The sequence below is a fragment of the Trichoplax adhaerens genome, genomic scaffold, assembly GCF_000150275.1.
Source record: "Trichoplax adhaerens TRIADscaffold_19 genomic scaffold, whole genome shotgun sequence".
NCBI classification, from domain to species: domain Eukaryota; kingdom Metazoa; phylum Placozoa; class Uniplacotomia; order Trichoplacea; family Trichoplacidae; genus Trichoplax; species Trichoplax adhaerens.
In genome coordinates this window covers 981,844-995,270 of record NW_002060961.1, presented here as the reverse complement: position 1 = coordinate 995,270, position 13,427 = coordinate 981,844, and the positions used below count along the sequence as shown (strand labels likewise).

The 13,427-nt window shown below is 32.4% G+C and overlaps 2 protein-coding genes across 2 annotated transcripts; both read left to right on the top strand.

Moving 5' to 3' along the window:
- Positions 1-126: 126 nt before the first annotated feature.
- TRIADDRAFT_61011 (uncharacterized protein) lies at positions 127-3,237 on the top strand (the record flags this gene model as incomplete). The annotated part of the gene is made up of 13 exons (XM_002116979.1): positions 127-243; positions 330-419; positions 480-613; positions 757-850; positions 1,094-1,147; positions 1,243-1,293; positions 1,396-1,515; positions 1,600-1,737; positions 1,821-2,039; positions 2,423-2,581; positions 2,657-2,803; positions 2,921-3,018; positions 3,135-3,237. 13 exons carry the CDS (start codon positions 127-129, stop codon positions 3,235-3,237), a joined length of 1,524 nt encoding a protein of 507 aa, XP_002117015.1.
- Positions 3,238-6,866: 3,629 nt separating this feature from the next.
- On the top strand, positions 6,867-9,421 carry TRIADDRAFT_31729 (uncharacterized protein; the record flags this gene model as incomplete). The annotated part of the gene is made up of 6 exons (XM_002116978.1): positions 6,867-6,972; positions 7,310-7,415; positions 8,018-8,154; positions 8,276-8,418; positions 9,092-9,193; positions 9,269-9,421. Coding segments are annotated over 6 exons (747 nt in total), but the record flags the coding sequence as incomplete, so codon positions are not given.
- Between the last annotated feature and the right edge of the window lie 4,006 nt (positions 9,422-13,427).

Genomic DNA, 13,427 nt, shown 5'->3' with positions numbered 1-13,427 from the left:
CATCGTGACTGATTTCGTTTATCGTTGTTGATATTAATATGATAAGCCACATGATATTCCCAAATTTGTAAGAAACACTGATATTTCTGATACGATATTAATGGCCTGATAAAGTAGTTGTCAAACATGAAACTACTATTGACGATACATGTATTTCTTAATGTCCAGCGGTGTCGGTACCCAACTGTTTTAGAATCGTTAGATATCAATAATAGCAATGTTATAAATTGCTTTATTGATCAGGTAATGCTGCAAGCTGTTTGAATTTGTAAATTAAATGAATTTAGTGTAAGTTCGATTGAATACATTATCACTTTTCTACGTTATAGAAAGGAATCGAAAACATTTTACTTATCGAACATCGAGAAGAAGCTATAAATTTTTTGACAGGTAGAAATGTTCCTGGAAATGTCAGAGAGGTATTGTAAACTGTAGTGAAACTATTTAAAATTTCAAAGTGATTGTTTCTACGTGCTTAGGATGTACGTTGTCTTAATACGCAGGCCTATATAATCAATGGTGACCATCTTTATGGCGGCGCTAACTTCAGATATTATTCCAATTTTCGGCGTGGAGTTCATTATTTTGTACGAAATGTAACAGAAGAAATAAGGTACGGATAGATCAGTCGATGATTACAAATTTTTATCATTGTAAAAGTGTAGATAGATGTTATCACACTATGAAAATAGAGGATGTTGTTGATGTTTATGATGTCAGTCGGCGTGAAATTAATAAACGTTCTTTATTTAATAGACGTAGAAAATCGCTTTTTGAAAATTGCAACAATGACATTCGCAACGCTAGTGCTCAAATGACATCAATTCAGAGGAATTTAGATAAAATTAAGGTCTTAAATTATACTTGTATTTATCACAGTATATATATACAAGAATAATATTTTGAAGTTTAATTACATTTACTAATCGATATTGGGATGATAACACAGACGGACTATAATTCAATACGCCAATCAATTAGCTATCATCAAGACCGAATGAATTCACTAAAGAATGTAAATAAATATGACTCATAATTTATGACAGGTAATGGTAGCAATTAATAAAGGCTGACTTAATATTATTTCTTACAGGAAATCCAAGAGTTGCAATCGTTTGAGGTCAAAGCCTCTGATTTGACAGCATTGGTAAGACAACATCTAAGTCCAACAACAATTTAGTAAAGTACAAGGAAATTACAAACTCTTTTATCAGTCCTACAATTTCTAATCTTAATATATAGGAAACGGAATTACATGACAGAGAGGAAGAAATTGAGAAAGATAAAGAAGAGGTTCAAATTTATTATAAATTTCTTGTTACTGTCTCAACTCTAGTTTACTATTTCTACAATGTCATGTTACCACTAATTTGATATAGCAATTTCGATTATTAGTTAGAAAAACTCGTGGTATCATACCGCAACGTAGCCACAAAAGCTACAACATTGGAAGATCAGATAAATGACCTCGAAAATGGGATACAAAAGATCGTGGAAGATATGAAACTGCTTAAAGTATGCAATTTTGGGGGTTAACTCTATTTCTATACTGTACAGTGTACAGCCCTTATGCAACGATTATTAATCATTTCTAATTAGGAAAAACGTAAAGAAATTGAAGTAAAATACAGGAGTTATGATAGTCAATGGAATGAATTGCAATCAAAAATTGATCAATTGTATCGTAAGAAAAATGAAAAATTACAAACTACTTCTAATCAAGAAAACACCGTAGAGGTAAGATATGTCTATAAAATATATATCAGTTCAGTGATTCAATCCATTCAATTGGGCTTATGTACTTTCATTACCACATATAGACGTCCAAGGAAGCCGCTTTCAAGTTATCTCCAACGCGATGTAATTCCAGTTTAGATATTTCAACATTGAATAAACAAATTAAGGCAAAGAAAAAACGTTTAAGGGACCATGAAAAAGAAACTGGTAGTCGTGAAGAAATTCTGGCCGCTTACGGTATTGCAAAAAAAAAGTATAATGAACAAAGCGGTCACCTTACTATACTTGATAGTACATCTAAGGTAATTCACTTTTACACCAAAGATAAGGATAATTTGTCTATGTTGATGGCACTATCACTTTTGGAGCTACGAGAAATGGCACAGGTTCACCTCATCAAAGCTAGTAGCTCCATGTGCGATTGAAATTGGTCATGACGCAAATGCTATTACTACAAGCAGTACCGTACTAAAAGTTATTGAAGCTGTATTTCTTACTGATTGATGTTAGTTTTAGTTTCTTATTATGTACATATTTCTATGGTGATGATTTTTTTCGGATAGTAAGTAAAAGTCAATAGTTACCAAGACTCTATACTGTTGTCAAGCTATATTACTTATTGATGGATAAAGATTTAGTTTCTTAATATGTACCTGTTTCTGTATCGATGATTTCTTTCGGATAGCAACTGAACAATCAATTAAAGAAGCGACACAAGCTATTTACAGGAATGCAAAAAATTTTAACTCAACGAATTATCACTACATTTGGTAAAACGTTGGCAAAAAGAGGATATCTTGGTACTATGCTGATTGATCATAACAAAAAAAAGATATCTTTAGATGTATGTTATAATTATAGTAGTGCAGTTCAGGAATAGCCATTTTGGATTGTGATTCATTGACACGTAAACTTTTAGGTTAAGATATCTGCCAATGCAAAAACCTCTGGCACCGGTTCATTGTCAGGTGGTGAACGATCATTTTCAACCGTTGCTTTTATCGTCGCGCTTTGGGAAGCAACGGATTCACCTTTACAATGTTTAGATGAATTTGACGTTTTTATGGTATGTTGTTGTTGACTTGTAGATTAACTCTCCTAAGTAAATAAAACTATATTTTTATAAAAACTTTCATTATGAAGTTTATGGCCGTAATTTAAAGTCGTTACCCTATTTATACAGGACATGGTCAATCGAGATTTGTGCATGGATACTTTGCTACAATTAGCCACGAAAAGAAAACGTCGCCAGTTTATATTTCTATCTCCACAGAACATGAGGTGAGGGAATCATATCAGCGTTGTGCCAGATACTCATTGGTATGGTTTACGCAGGTAAGCTAATTACGTAAAAGAAAATTCTAGCCTAACTTCTACCTTTACATACCGATCTTTAGCAAATTAAAGTTTAAGGAAAACATCAGAATTCACCGTTTACAAGATCCTGCACGTGAAAATAATCAACCACCAATTACGGATAGCTTAGTTAGACAGTCCTGAAATATGTCCATTTCTGTATTTTAAATAAAACTGTAGTGTTAAATGCTTATTATCCGTAAAGCGTTCGCTTTTATACTGTTTATCTACTGTTTAATAATTCTGTACAGGCTAGATTGATTTTAAGCTTGTTGATGGCAGTAGAAGGTGAGTTTATACGCTGGAAATTAGATTCCTATTTTTACAAACTTGTTCTTTACAATCTTTGGTATTCAACATTAGCCATATCCACTGTTTATTACAATTGTACATTTACTTTCTTCGGTTAAAAGTTGTCTGTTTTAAAATTAATTGCACTAGATTTAGCGATGACGTCATTTGCTGAATTTCTTGCTAGCAATGTTGTTGTACTGTACATCATTATGTTGTTCAATGTGCGTTATACTAGTATTATGACTGCTACAACCGATACGAATTTCAATCTTTGGACTCGTCAACTAGGTGATAACCATGATACTTTCAAGCGATTTATGAATGATTATAAGGGAGTTATTGCGACTGATATAACTCTAATAAAGTTCATTTATTCGTTAATGTTTCTGTCGATGTGATGATTTGATTTACTGACCTGCATAGCAGGTCCATGGTTGTCTTATAGAATACACAAATGTATTCTACTAGCAGTTTAGGCATGCATCTGTATAATGTGCAGCACGACAATCATTAATAAACATAAATCGAGGCCACGATCATGATGATCATTACATTCTAGATGACGGTGCAACTAAGCTATCGCCTTAACCCCCCAAAATAATTTTAGATTATTGCTAATAGCGATAAGCGACTAAATATTATTATCCAATTTTTGTCCTAAATTTACAGTTAGTAATAGGTCAATGTTTGATGTTGTGGATTATTTGCACTGAGTTAGCATGGCATACTATATCAGCTGTCGTTGTGGTAGTAGAGATTAACCGAGTACAGTATGAGATTTAAGTTTGAGTTGGATATAAATTTATGACACTGAAAGGATAAATTGTTTTAACCGATCTGTTCTGTCACGACACTGGAATTACTATCTTGGTTATTCTAATTTGATAGCAACGAAGTATTCTTACATCTTGGAAAAGCAATAGTAAGTTTTATTCCTTGTCTATTATCACTACTTGGAATATCGAAAGGCAGTCTTCATTCGCTACTGGAACTTTAGATCTAAGCAATTATTAACAAAATTGTTCCAACAATGTGGATATGAACTTTAAAAATTAGCCACTTAAGGAGGTTAACTTACTATCAATGCATTAAAATCAAGTTGCGACGGCTGTAAAAGTCTAGTACTGGTATTTTAAATGCAATTAGTGATATTTTTTACGCTGATTTTAAATTAAGCGCTACGATTTCAGAATGTCGCAGGATCATTTCCCCTTTAAATTGTTAGCTTGATTAAAAAGCCACTTCCCATTTCTTACTTTCATTATTATTTACAGACTGTAGTCAATCTCTGCAAAAAGGATTAACTGATCTTTTGAAACGATGCCGTCTTATGCAACAGATATTCGAGGTTTCTTTAGGTAAATTCATTAATCTGTATTATTCTAAAGGATCACTTAACAGCGCTATAGTTTAACGAATTGGCAAATTTCATACTAAGATTATAAATTAATTAGCAACGATCAAATAGAATATATCATCTGATTACAATTTACTTTTCAAAGTATCAAATTTGAGGGAAAGCTTAGCCATCTCGTTAGATGGAAAAAAGTAAAATACACGCACGTTCGGATATCAACATTTATGCGGATGTACAGTTTTAATTATATCCAGAATTGCAAACTGATCAGCAGAAATTGACTTTGAGATTTTTCAAAGTTAAATCATTAAATTTGGGGATAAGACTTGTAGCTATTAAGTCATTCAGTCATTTCTATTTAGTCTCAAATTGATTATGGTCTTAATACATCATTACATATCTGCAAATAACGGCTTGGATATCGTTTCTTTATTCTGTTTCACGGACTAAAATTCTATAGTCTTACATCTTGAGTCTTAAAGTTATCTATCGTCTTGCAGTTATTTATATTGACTCTTGAAATTGATTATCATCTTGATGTAATCGTTATGTTTCTGCAAACCACAGTTCAAATCATGTTTTTTTATTCTATTCCGCAAATTGATGTCTTACGATCATTTATATTTGAGTCTTAAAATTGATTGTGGTCTTGTTGCAATCGTTATATATCTGCAACTATTGGTTCGTGTATTATTTCTTTATTCTATTCCACAAACTAAAGTCTTGTAGTCATTTATATTAAGTCTTAAAATTAGTTTTGCTCTTGTTGCAATCGTTGTATGAGCGTATATCTGCAACTATCGGTTCGATTATCATTTCTTTATTCTAATCCACGAACTAAAGCCTTGCAGTCATTTATATTGAGTCTTTGAAGTTGATTATCGTCTTTTTGCAATCATTACATATCTGCAAGTAACGGTTTGAATATCATCTCTTTATTCTATTCCAAAAAGGAATATCTTGTAGTCATTTATATAGTCTTGAAATTGATTATCGTTTTGTTACAGTCGTTATATATCTGCAAATAAGAGTTCAAATATCGTCTCTTTTTTCTATTTCACGAACTAAAGTCTTGTAGTCGTTATATGGAGTCTTAAAGTTGATTATTGTCTTGTGGCAAGCGTCATATATTTGTAGCTGTCGGTTCGAGTATCATTTCTTTATTCTATTCCATTAGTTATTTTGTACAACGTGTACAGCATTATACGGATAGAATTAAGCCAGAAAAGCGGTTTCGGGAAAGCGATGTGTTACCTTCTAGTAGAATCAGCAAAAAAGCACGTTTCTATCAATCCGATGGAGAAATTAATGCCACCAATGGTAAAAGCTTGGCTACAATTAACCTTAAAGACAATTGCCAGGTTAATGGCTAAAGCTTTATTTATAAACTACTTAACGTAGTAAGGGAATCACTTTATGGGATGGTTGTAAGATCGATTTTTAATTTGATAATTTAACAGGATGATATTGGAATAGATGGTAGCGACACCAGCTCAGAAGATTGCAATCCAGAAACAGTCTTACGACAACCGGTGAACTTTTTTGCCTAAAATCGTAGCACGAGGATAGGAATATCTGCGATGGCTACTGAATAGGGATTCACTAATTAGGTTTATCACTTCTTGTATATACGAGTGTACTACTAATCATTCACGACAAACATAGGCCTGTGATCGCATCAATCAGCCAATTAAGCCGATAGGCAAGGGTAAAGAGAAAAAAGCAGTAGCAGATGTCCTACAGGTTTGATGATGCTACTATTTGGCCGTATCACAGCGAACCCTAAAGTGTAAATATCTACTTATAGAATATTGCATATAATATACGCGATATAGATCTGCAATCTTGACGATGACCTGACACATCATGCCAGTAAAGTTAAAAATTCAACTGCTAATGGAGTCAAGGTTAGGTTTTTATAGCAAGTTCCTAGATAAATTAATCAATATAGAACCTACATGATTTTTAGTCAAAGGCAAGGCCAAATAGCTTGATATTCTTACGTCTTCATAACTAATTTCCGTTTAAAGGAATCAAAGTTGAACATTAACTAATTATTCTTGCTGAAATTGAATTTTTATATTCTAAATGCTAGAAAGTGGACCATGGAAGCTTTAGCAATGAAGCTGGATTACTGCAGCAAATTCAATTAATCAATTTTATGTGCCATAAAAATTTAAAAATTACCTTTGGTAAAAATGTTAACTTTATCATTGGAAATAATGGAAGTAAGTCCTATTTGAACAGAACTACATTACTATGGTTTCTTAGTTTTCACTCATATCCCTCATAGCAGGCATGAGGAATACTTTAATCTATATTGAATTAGCGATAAAAATTTCAAAATTGAGATTTAAGTTGACTTAAATTAATGAATAAATACTAAGTGATATTGCAGATGGCAGATTTGTTGCTTATATTGCCTCCTATTTACGTCGGTAGTAAAAGTTTTTATAGGATATTGACTAGGCAAATTAAATAGCACATTGCTCATTGGAGACAATCCTCACCATTTAGCTAGTACAATTAATTATAACCTACATAAATCCAAACATTTACTCCTAGGTGGTAAAAGCGCAATCATGGTGGGCATAATTGTTGGTTTGGGTGGACGCTCTCGATTAACTAATCGAGCAACCTCAATGAAAGGGCTAATTAAGAAAGGCAGCAGGTATCTTGTAGATTATAACTGCATTTAATAGATCATTTTACTGATAGATTAGGTTATAGTGGACCTTTTTTGATTTAAATCATGCAACATGTCATACAAGTATATCTACGAATCTTCATGTTTAATCTTTGGTATGATTTTGCTCTGATGAAAAAATAATCATATATTCACGTGTATAATTCTAATTTTAAATCGGATTTATGGAAGTCGAATTACTAATAGAGTAATTATTGCTATAGCGAATTTATTTATTTGCATAATCTCAATTTTAGTTAATAGATTTATAATAAATGAAATCTTTATTCCTCCCATTTCGCTTAATTCTGACCGCATTCAATTTTTAACTAAAATGAATCATTATTGAAATCGATAGTAGCAGTGGCGAGTAGAATATAGAATTAGTCTTTTAATTAAGAATTTTTTGAATTTTATTGCACGTTCATTTTGCATACTAAGAATAGGCTTGAATACGGCTATTCGTTTAATAGACTTCATTTACGTATTTATTAAATCATATTAAACAAAAATGAACTTTGAAATTTTGCTATTAAAAAATATTTAATCCTTACTAAAATTGGTTGATCATTAAACCAACATTATAGTTACGCTCGCATTATTATAACCTTAGCAAATGATGGTTCCGACAGTTACTATCCGGAAAAATTTGGTAGTAAAATCATCATTCAAAGAGATTTATGGCAAGATGGCCATGCAAACTACAAGATAAAGTCTTCGAAAGGTACATAGCTTACTCGTATTCTAGCTTGAGCTGGATAGGCCATGCATTTAAAATAATGGTATTGAGCAGGATGATTGAAATAAAGAAAATCCTACTGGAACTAAACAGTATTTCTTACTAGGATTCATTGTTGCTGAAGAGAAGAAGGAGCTAATGGCAATCTTGGACCATTTCGATATTCAAGTCGATAATCCAGTTTGTTTTTTAACTCAGGATGCTAGCAAAGAGTTCTTAAGCAGCCATCATCCCTCCAAGATGTATCAGGTACTCGTTTAATTCCAAAACATTTCTAGATATTATTTGCTTAAAACTATATTGACAACTTTATCAGAATAGAATCGATGGAATTTACTTGTAGTAATCAAAATGTTCGGAAAGGAATATCAGCGCTTTCTAGAGTATAAGATATTCCTAGCTCTAAAGTAGTTATTTCCATGTTTATTACGAAAAAAATGTATACTAATTACGGTAGCATATTAATTTAAAATTTCTCTTAAAATGCTACAACATGAGTTGCAATATAGCCAATATATTTAGTATCATTCAAAATGACATATCAAAGACCATTCCATCATTGTAAAGAATGGTAGCATAGTGTATATCTAAGCTACTTCTTCATAAGAATTTTCAATTTATCTCCATATTACTTAATATTCTCAGTAAATCCATGTATATGAAAGTTCGGCAACAACTTTCTGCTTGCATAAACAATCGTTTAGATCCATGGCTCCATGATATCATAATTTTAATCATATTCTATAAGATGTCAAAATTTAACCTGTAGAAATAAATTAATAACAGAACCATTACAATTTTGATCCTATAGTAAATTTTAAATTGTTATAAGCTATTATAGAAATGTCTTATAACGCCTGGTATACTGGCAAAGTGCAATTTTACCTCCGCCATATTATTAAGTGTTTGCTTCTGCCATCAGTTTTACCTCAAAGGTACTCAACTATCTCAGCTCATTAATAATTGCAATTATGCAAAATTATCACAACGAATCTTGCAAGATATCTTGAATAAGGAAGAGGAGGTAAGATAAGAGAATGATTTATTTCAATTCATCTCATGATTTTATTTAGCGGTTTGTGATTATGGCTTCGACTAGTCTCTGAAGGAACTCCAAGATGATTTGGAACAAAAAATGGAAAGGCAGAAATTGTTTGATCAAATTGATGAAATCAATCAGCAATTAACCCAACTTAAAAGTGAATTAGCTTGGGCTTACGTCTACCAAGAAGAAAATGTAAGCTATTCGTAATTACACTGGTAGAGTATTGCATTATTGCAATCCTAACTATTATAACGTTAGAACTCGTTCCTCAGCCAATATAACATGAAATACTTATTTGATCAAGTTTTCTTCATATGATAAATGAGTTATAGGCCTTAACTATGACAGAATAGAATTAGAGCTTTACTTCATTTTACAAATAAAATGTTTTTCAGTATAACAGAATAGAATTTGTGATCTGATCGATTCGTTAGGAATAATTTTCAACGTGGTAGAATAGAATTAATTGATTGATCTACCTTATATATCGTACAAAAAGCGCTAGTTAGACTACTGCATTAACGAGATGATAGTCATGACAATTTTTAACTCATATATTGTCAGAAATTGAAACAGATTGAATTCCAAGCTCAGCAAGTTTATTCTCGTCGAGCTGAAATTGAAGAAGAATTAATTGAAATTGAAGTATGTTCAATCGGCGTAGAAACGAATACTTTTAGCAAATATTTGTGGCAGCCGTTTAAAAATAAGAATATTCTATCTAAATTTTAATTTGTATCCTAAAACAAAATTCAATTTAATAAATACTTAAATCCCGTTATAGAAATATACACAAGATTGCCAAAGGGATAAAGAAGCGCTAGAACGAGAACTGAATCGATTAATCGACCGATTGAGCCATCTTCAACTTTGCAAAGAAGACTTCTTGAAGGAACATAATTGTGCCAAAGGAGACGAATGCAATTTGAAGGTAATAACTAGTAAACACTTTGTAGAGTCCATTAAAACAGGAAAGGATAGAATACTAACGATTTCAATGGATAACTTTACGTCTGGAATGATTCTTAATTCCTTGACCATCCCTTCACTAGCAAAAGTATGAATCTATCAAGTGTAATGTCGATCATTTAAAAAACACTTACTATGGCCTAGAGACTAAATTTAACGAAATCAATCAAAAGTGAGAATATTATGGAAGAGTGAACTGTTGCCATTGGCTATAAATCACTCAAAAAATAACCATAAGCTAATAAAATATCGAATTGATCTATTACCTCTACTGGACTTGTTGATTGTAGAAGGCTATTAGGGCAGGCAGGTAAGCAATTTGCCTTACTCGAAAAAGAACTTTCTGGCCAGAAGTCAGCATTATCTAGTTATGCTCAGCGAAAATTGCAACTATCGGAAGAAATTAAAGCCGAAAAGGATCAACTCAATCAACTACAGTACTTAGTAGATCAATTTTTGATATACATCATACGAAATAACATTTACTGAGATTAAAATGAAACCTTGGATTGGATAAGAAATGAATTTATTACTTGGCTAGGTTAGATATTGCTATGCAGCAACAGGAATTGAACGATTTAGAAAAGGAAACTGGCAGATTGAAAGCATCTCGCTGGAATAGACTAGCTATTTATGGCAGTTATATGCCAGAATTAATCCGCCATTTGCATGAAATGAAACAACGTGGACAATTTCACAGGAATCCATATGGGCCACTAGGTATCGCCATGAAAATCTTGTTGCTTATAGGACAGAGATAGAGAAATAGTTCCTGACTAGTTTAGAAAGTGATAGCGGTAATTTCGTAGTTATGGAAGAAAGTTAGAGACAGTTTAGTCATCAATTTCTTTGATTTGTCATGGATAGGCTACCATATTGCTACTCGAGATCCAAAATGGAATTTAGCCATTGAGCGATGCCTTGGTAGAGCCTTGACTTCGTTCCTCTGCCATAATTTCCACGATGCCAAACTTTTAAAAGAGGTCTGTCGAAAGATGAAAATCGCCAAGTATCCAACCGTTATCGTTTGTCGCTATCAGGTAGAGGTTTATAATATCTATTCTGTTAAACTAAAAAATCAATTTAACACGTCTACACTGTAATTTCATTTCGCCATTTTCAACTAGGATAAGCCATATGATATCCCGACTACGGTAAGATGAGTTGGAATGGATGATGGTGTAAATTATCATTATAAGTTTCATTTGCCTTAGAAAGAGAATAGCTACTGAATGGCGGCATGGCTAGTTAGGAGAGGCATTGCTGTAAAACGCATTTGAATTCTATCGTCTTTGCTTATTAACTATCATTGCAGGAAGGACAGGGTCTTTATAAGACAGTGTTGGATATGCTAATTGCGGAAAATTGTAATATAACCAATTGTCTGATTGATCAGGTAATGATTTCACGGTCGAATAATTGTAATCCTTAAAATAGACAAGGATACTCTTGTCATTTTAATGGTGAAAAAATATTCATTTGTCGTGCCAGTAGTACTAGAATAGTACGAGCGGTTTCATGATTAAAGCGACAGCTGTAAAATGCAGTATTATCGAATCATCGTTGGATGGTAGCATTTAATGAAAAGTTGAAGCTTTTGCCTGCCTGCTAAATTATTTCAATTTTAGCTGCATCATCGAATCATCGTTAGATGTTACCATTTATCAAAAAGCTTCAACTTTTGCCAGCTTGCTAAATTATATCAATTTTAGCTGCATCATCGAATCGCCATTAGATGGTAGCATTTATTGAAAAATTGAAGTTTTAAAAGCTTGCTTAATTATTTCAATTTTGGCCATACCATCGAATGCTGGTTGGATGGTAGCATTTCTTGAAAAGTTGGAAGCTTTAACAGCTTCCTAAACTACTTCAATTTTAGTTGTAATTTAAAAGACGGAAACATTTTTCTTCTTTATTCACTCAACACTTTGAAGTTCTAATATTCCGAAGCTCAATTTTGATATTCTAATTCACGAACAGAAACAAATCGAAAGAACTCTCTTGATTGAAAGTAGCCAAGAAGCCAGAGCATTTATGTGCCAGCAACAAGCACACCAGCTCCAGGTCGGTAGGCTAAATTTAAGCTATCTTTTCCGTCCACTTTCATGAATTAAGAAAGTGGTATTATGAGTTAAACCTTTAAAAATTACTTTAAATTAAGGAAATTCTCATTTGCTATTCATATCTTTGTGTCTAAAAATCATTAAATCTGTTTGAATCAAAGAAATCCCATTTACTATTTGTATCTTTGGGTCTATTTAGGCTTATACACTTACTGGGGATAGCATTGAAGTCGGCAAAAATCATCGATGCTATTCCAATACTCGCCCCCATATTGATTATCTAATTGAAGATGTTCAGCAAGAAATTAAGTAAGTAGAAAAATTCATGAAAGGATAACCAAGCGGTTTCAAGATCTTTATTCTACGATCAACTTTAAATGCTAAGCTACTCTTCTTGCTCAGTAGACCGACCGAATTTGATTATTTGCTTAATGTATCAAACCCTTAGCTTAGTTTACCCTAAATCGGAAAGCTAAAGCAAAAACGAAATTGCTCCAACCCTGTTTGTCTACCCCATCCCAATAGAAAATATTAATATCCCATAATCGTTGCTTCTAATAGCAATATTGTTTCTTGCTTCATATCATCAACAACGATTGATTTATACACAACTCTGAAACTTGCAATGACCATCTGTCATTTGCAATAGCATATAAAGTTATTCATGTGTTTACAATAGCCGATATTAGAGATTCAATATTTTCTAAAAAACCAAAATTAGATTGTTGAGCGATAGATTTAGATTTTAGCTCTTATCTTGCGATAGGTAATTGGTTAGACCCTTCATTTATGTGGAATAAATATGCAAAACGGAAATAGTAAAGCCAATATCACTTAGATTACAATCTTGCATTGCCATGCATCGATCTTGATGGATAGTAAATGTTGCTATGCCCTGATAGTTTGTATTCCTATTTTCACCTGCATGGTCACCTATCTGAGCTTTATTCCAGATCATTCTAAGATTTTTATATATAACTTTAAGATAGGTTATAAAATCTTCTTAGCTCAGTGATGTATATCAAGTGCTAATGGTATCCTAATGCGATATCGGAATTATTTTGTATAAATAAGATATCAAAATTATTATGTATAAAGGATGAACTTAAACAACTCTCTGGTATGTTTAATGATAGCAAACGCAGGGAACGAACCGAGAAAATAAATCAAATTATTACTAA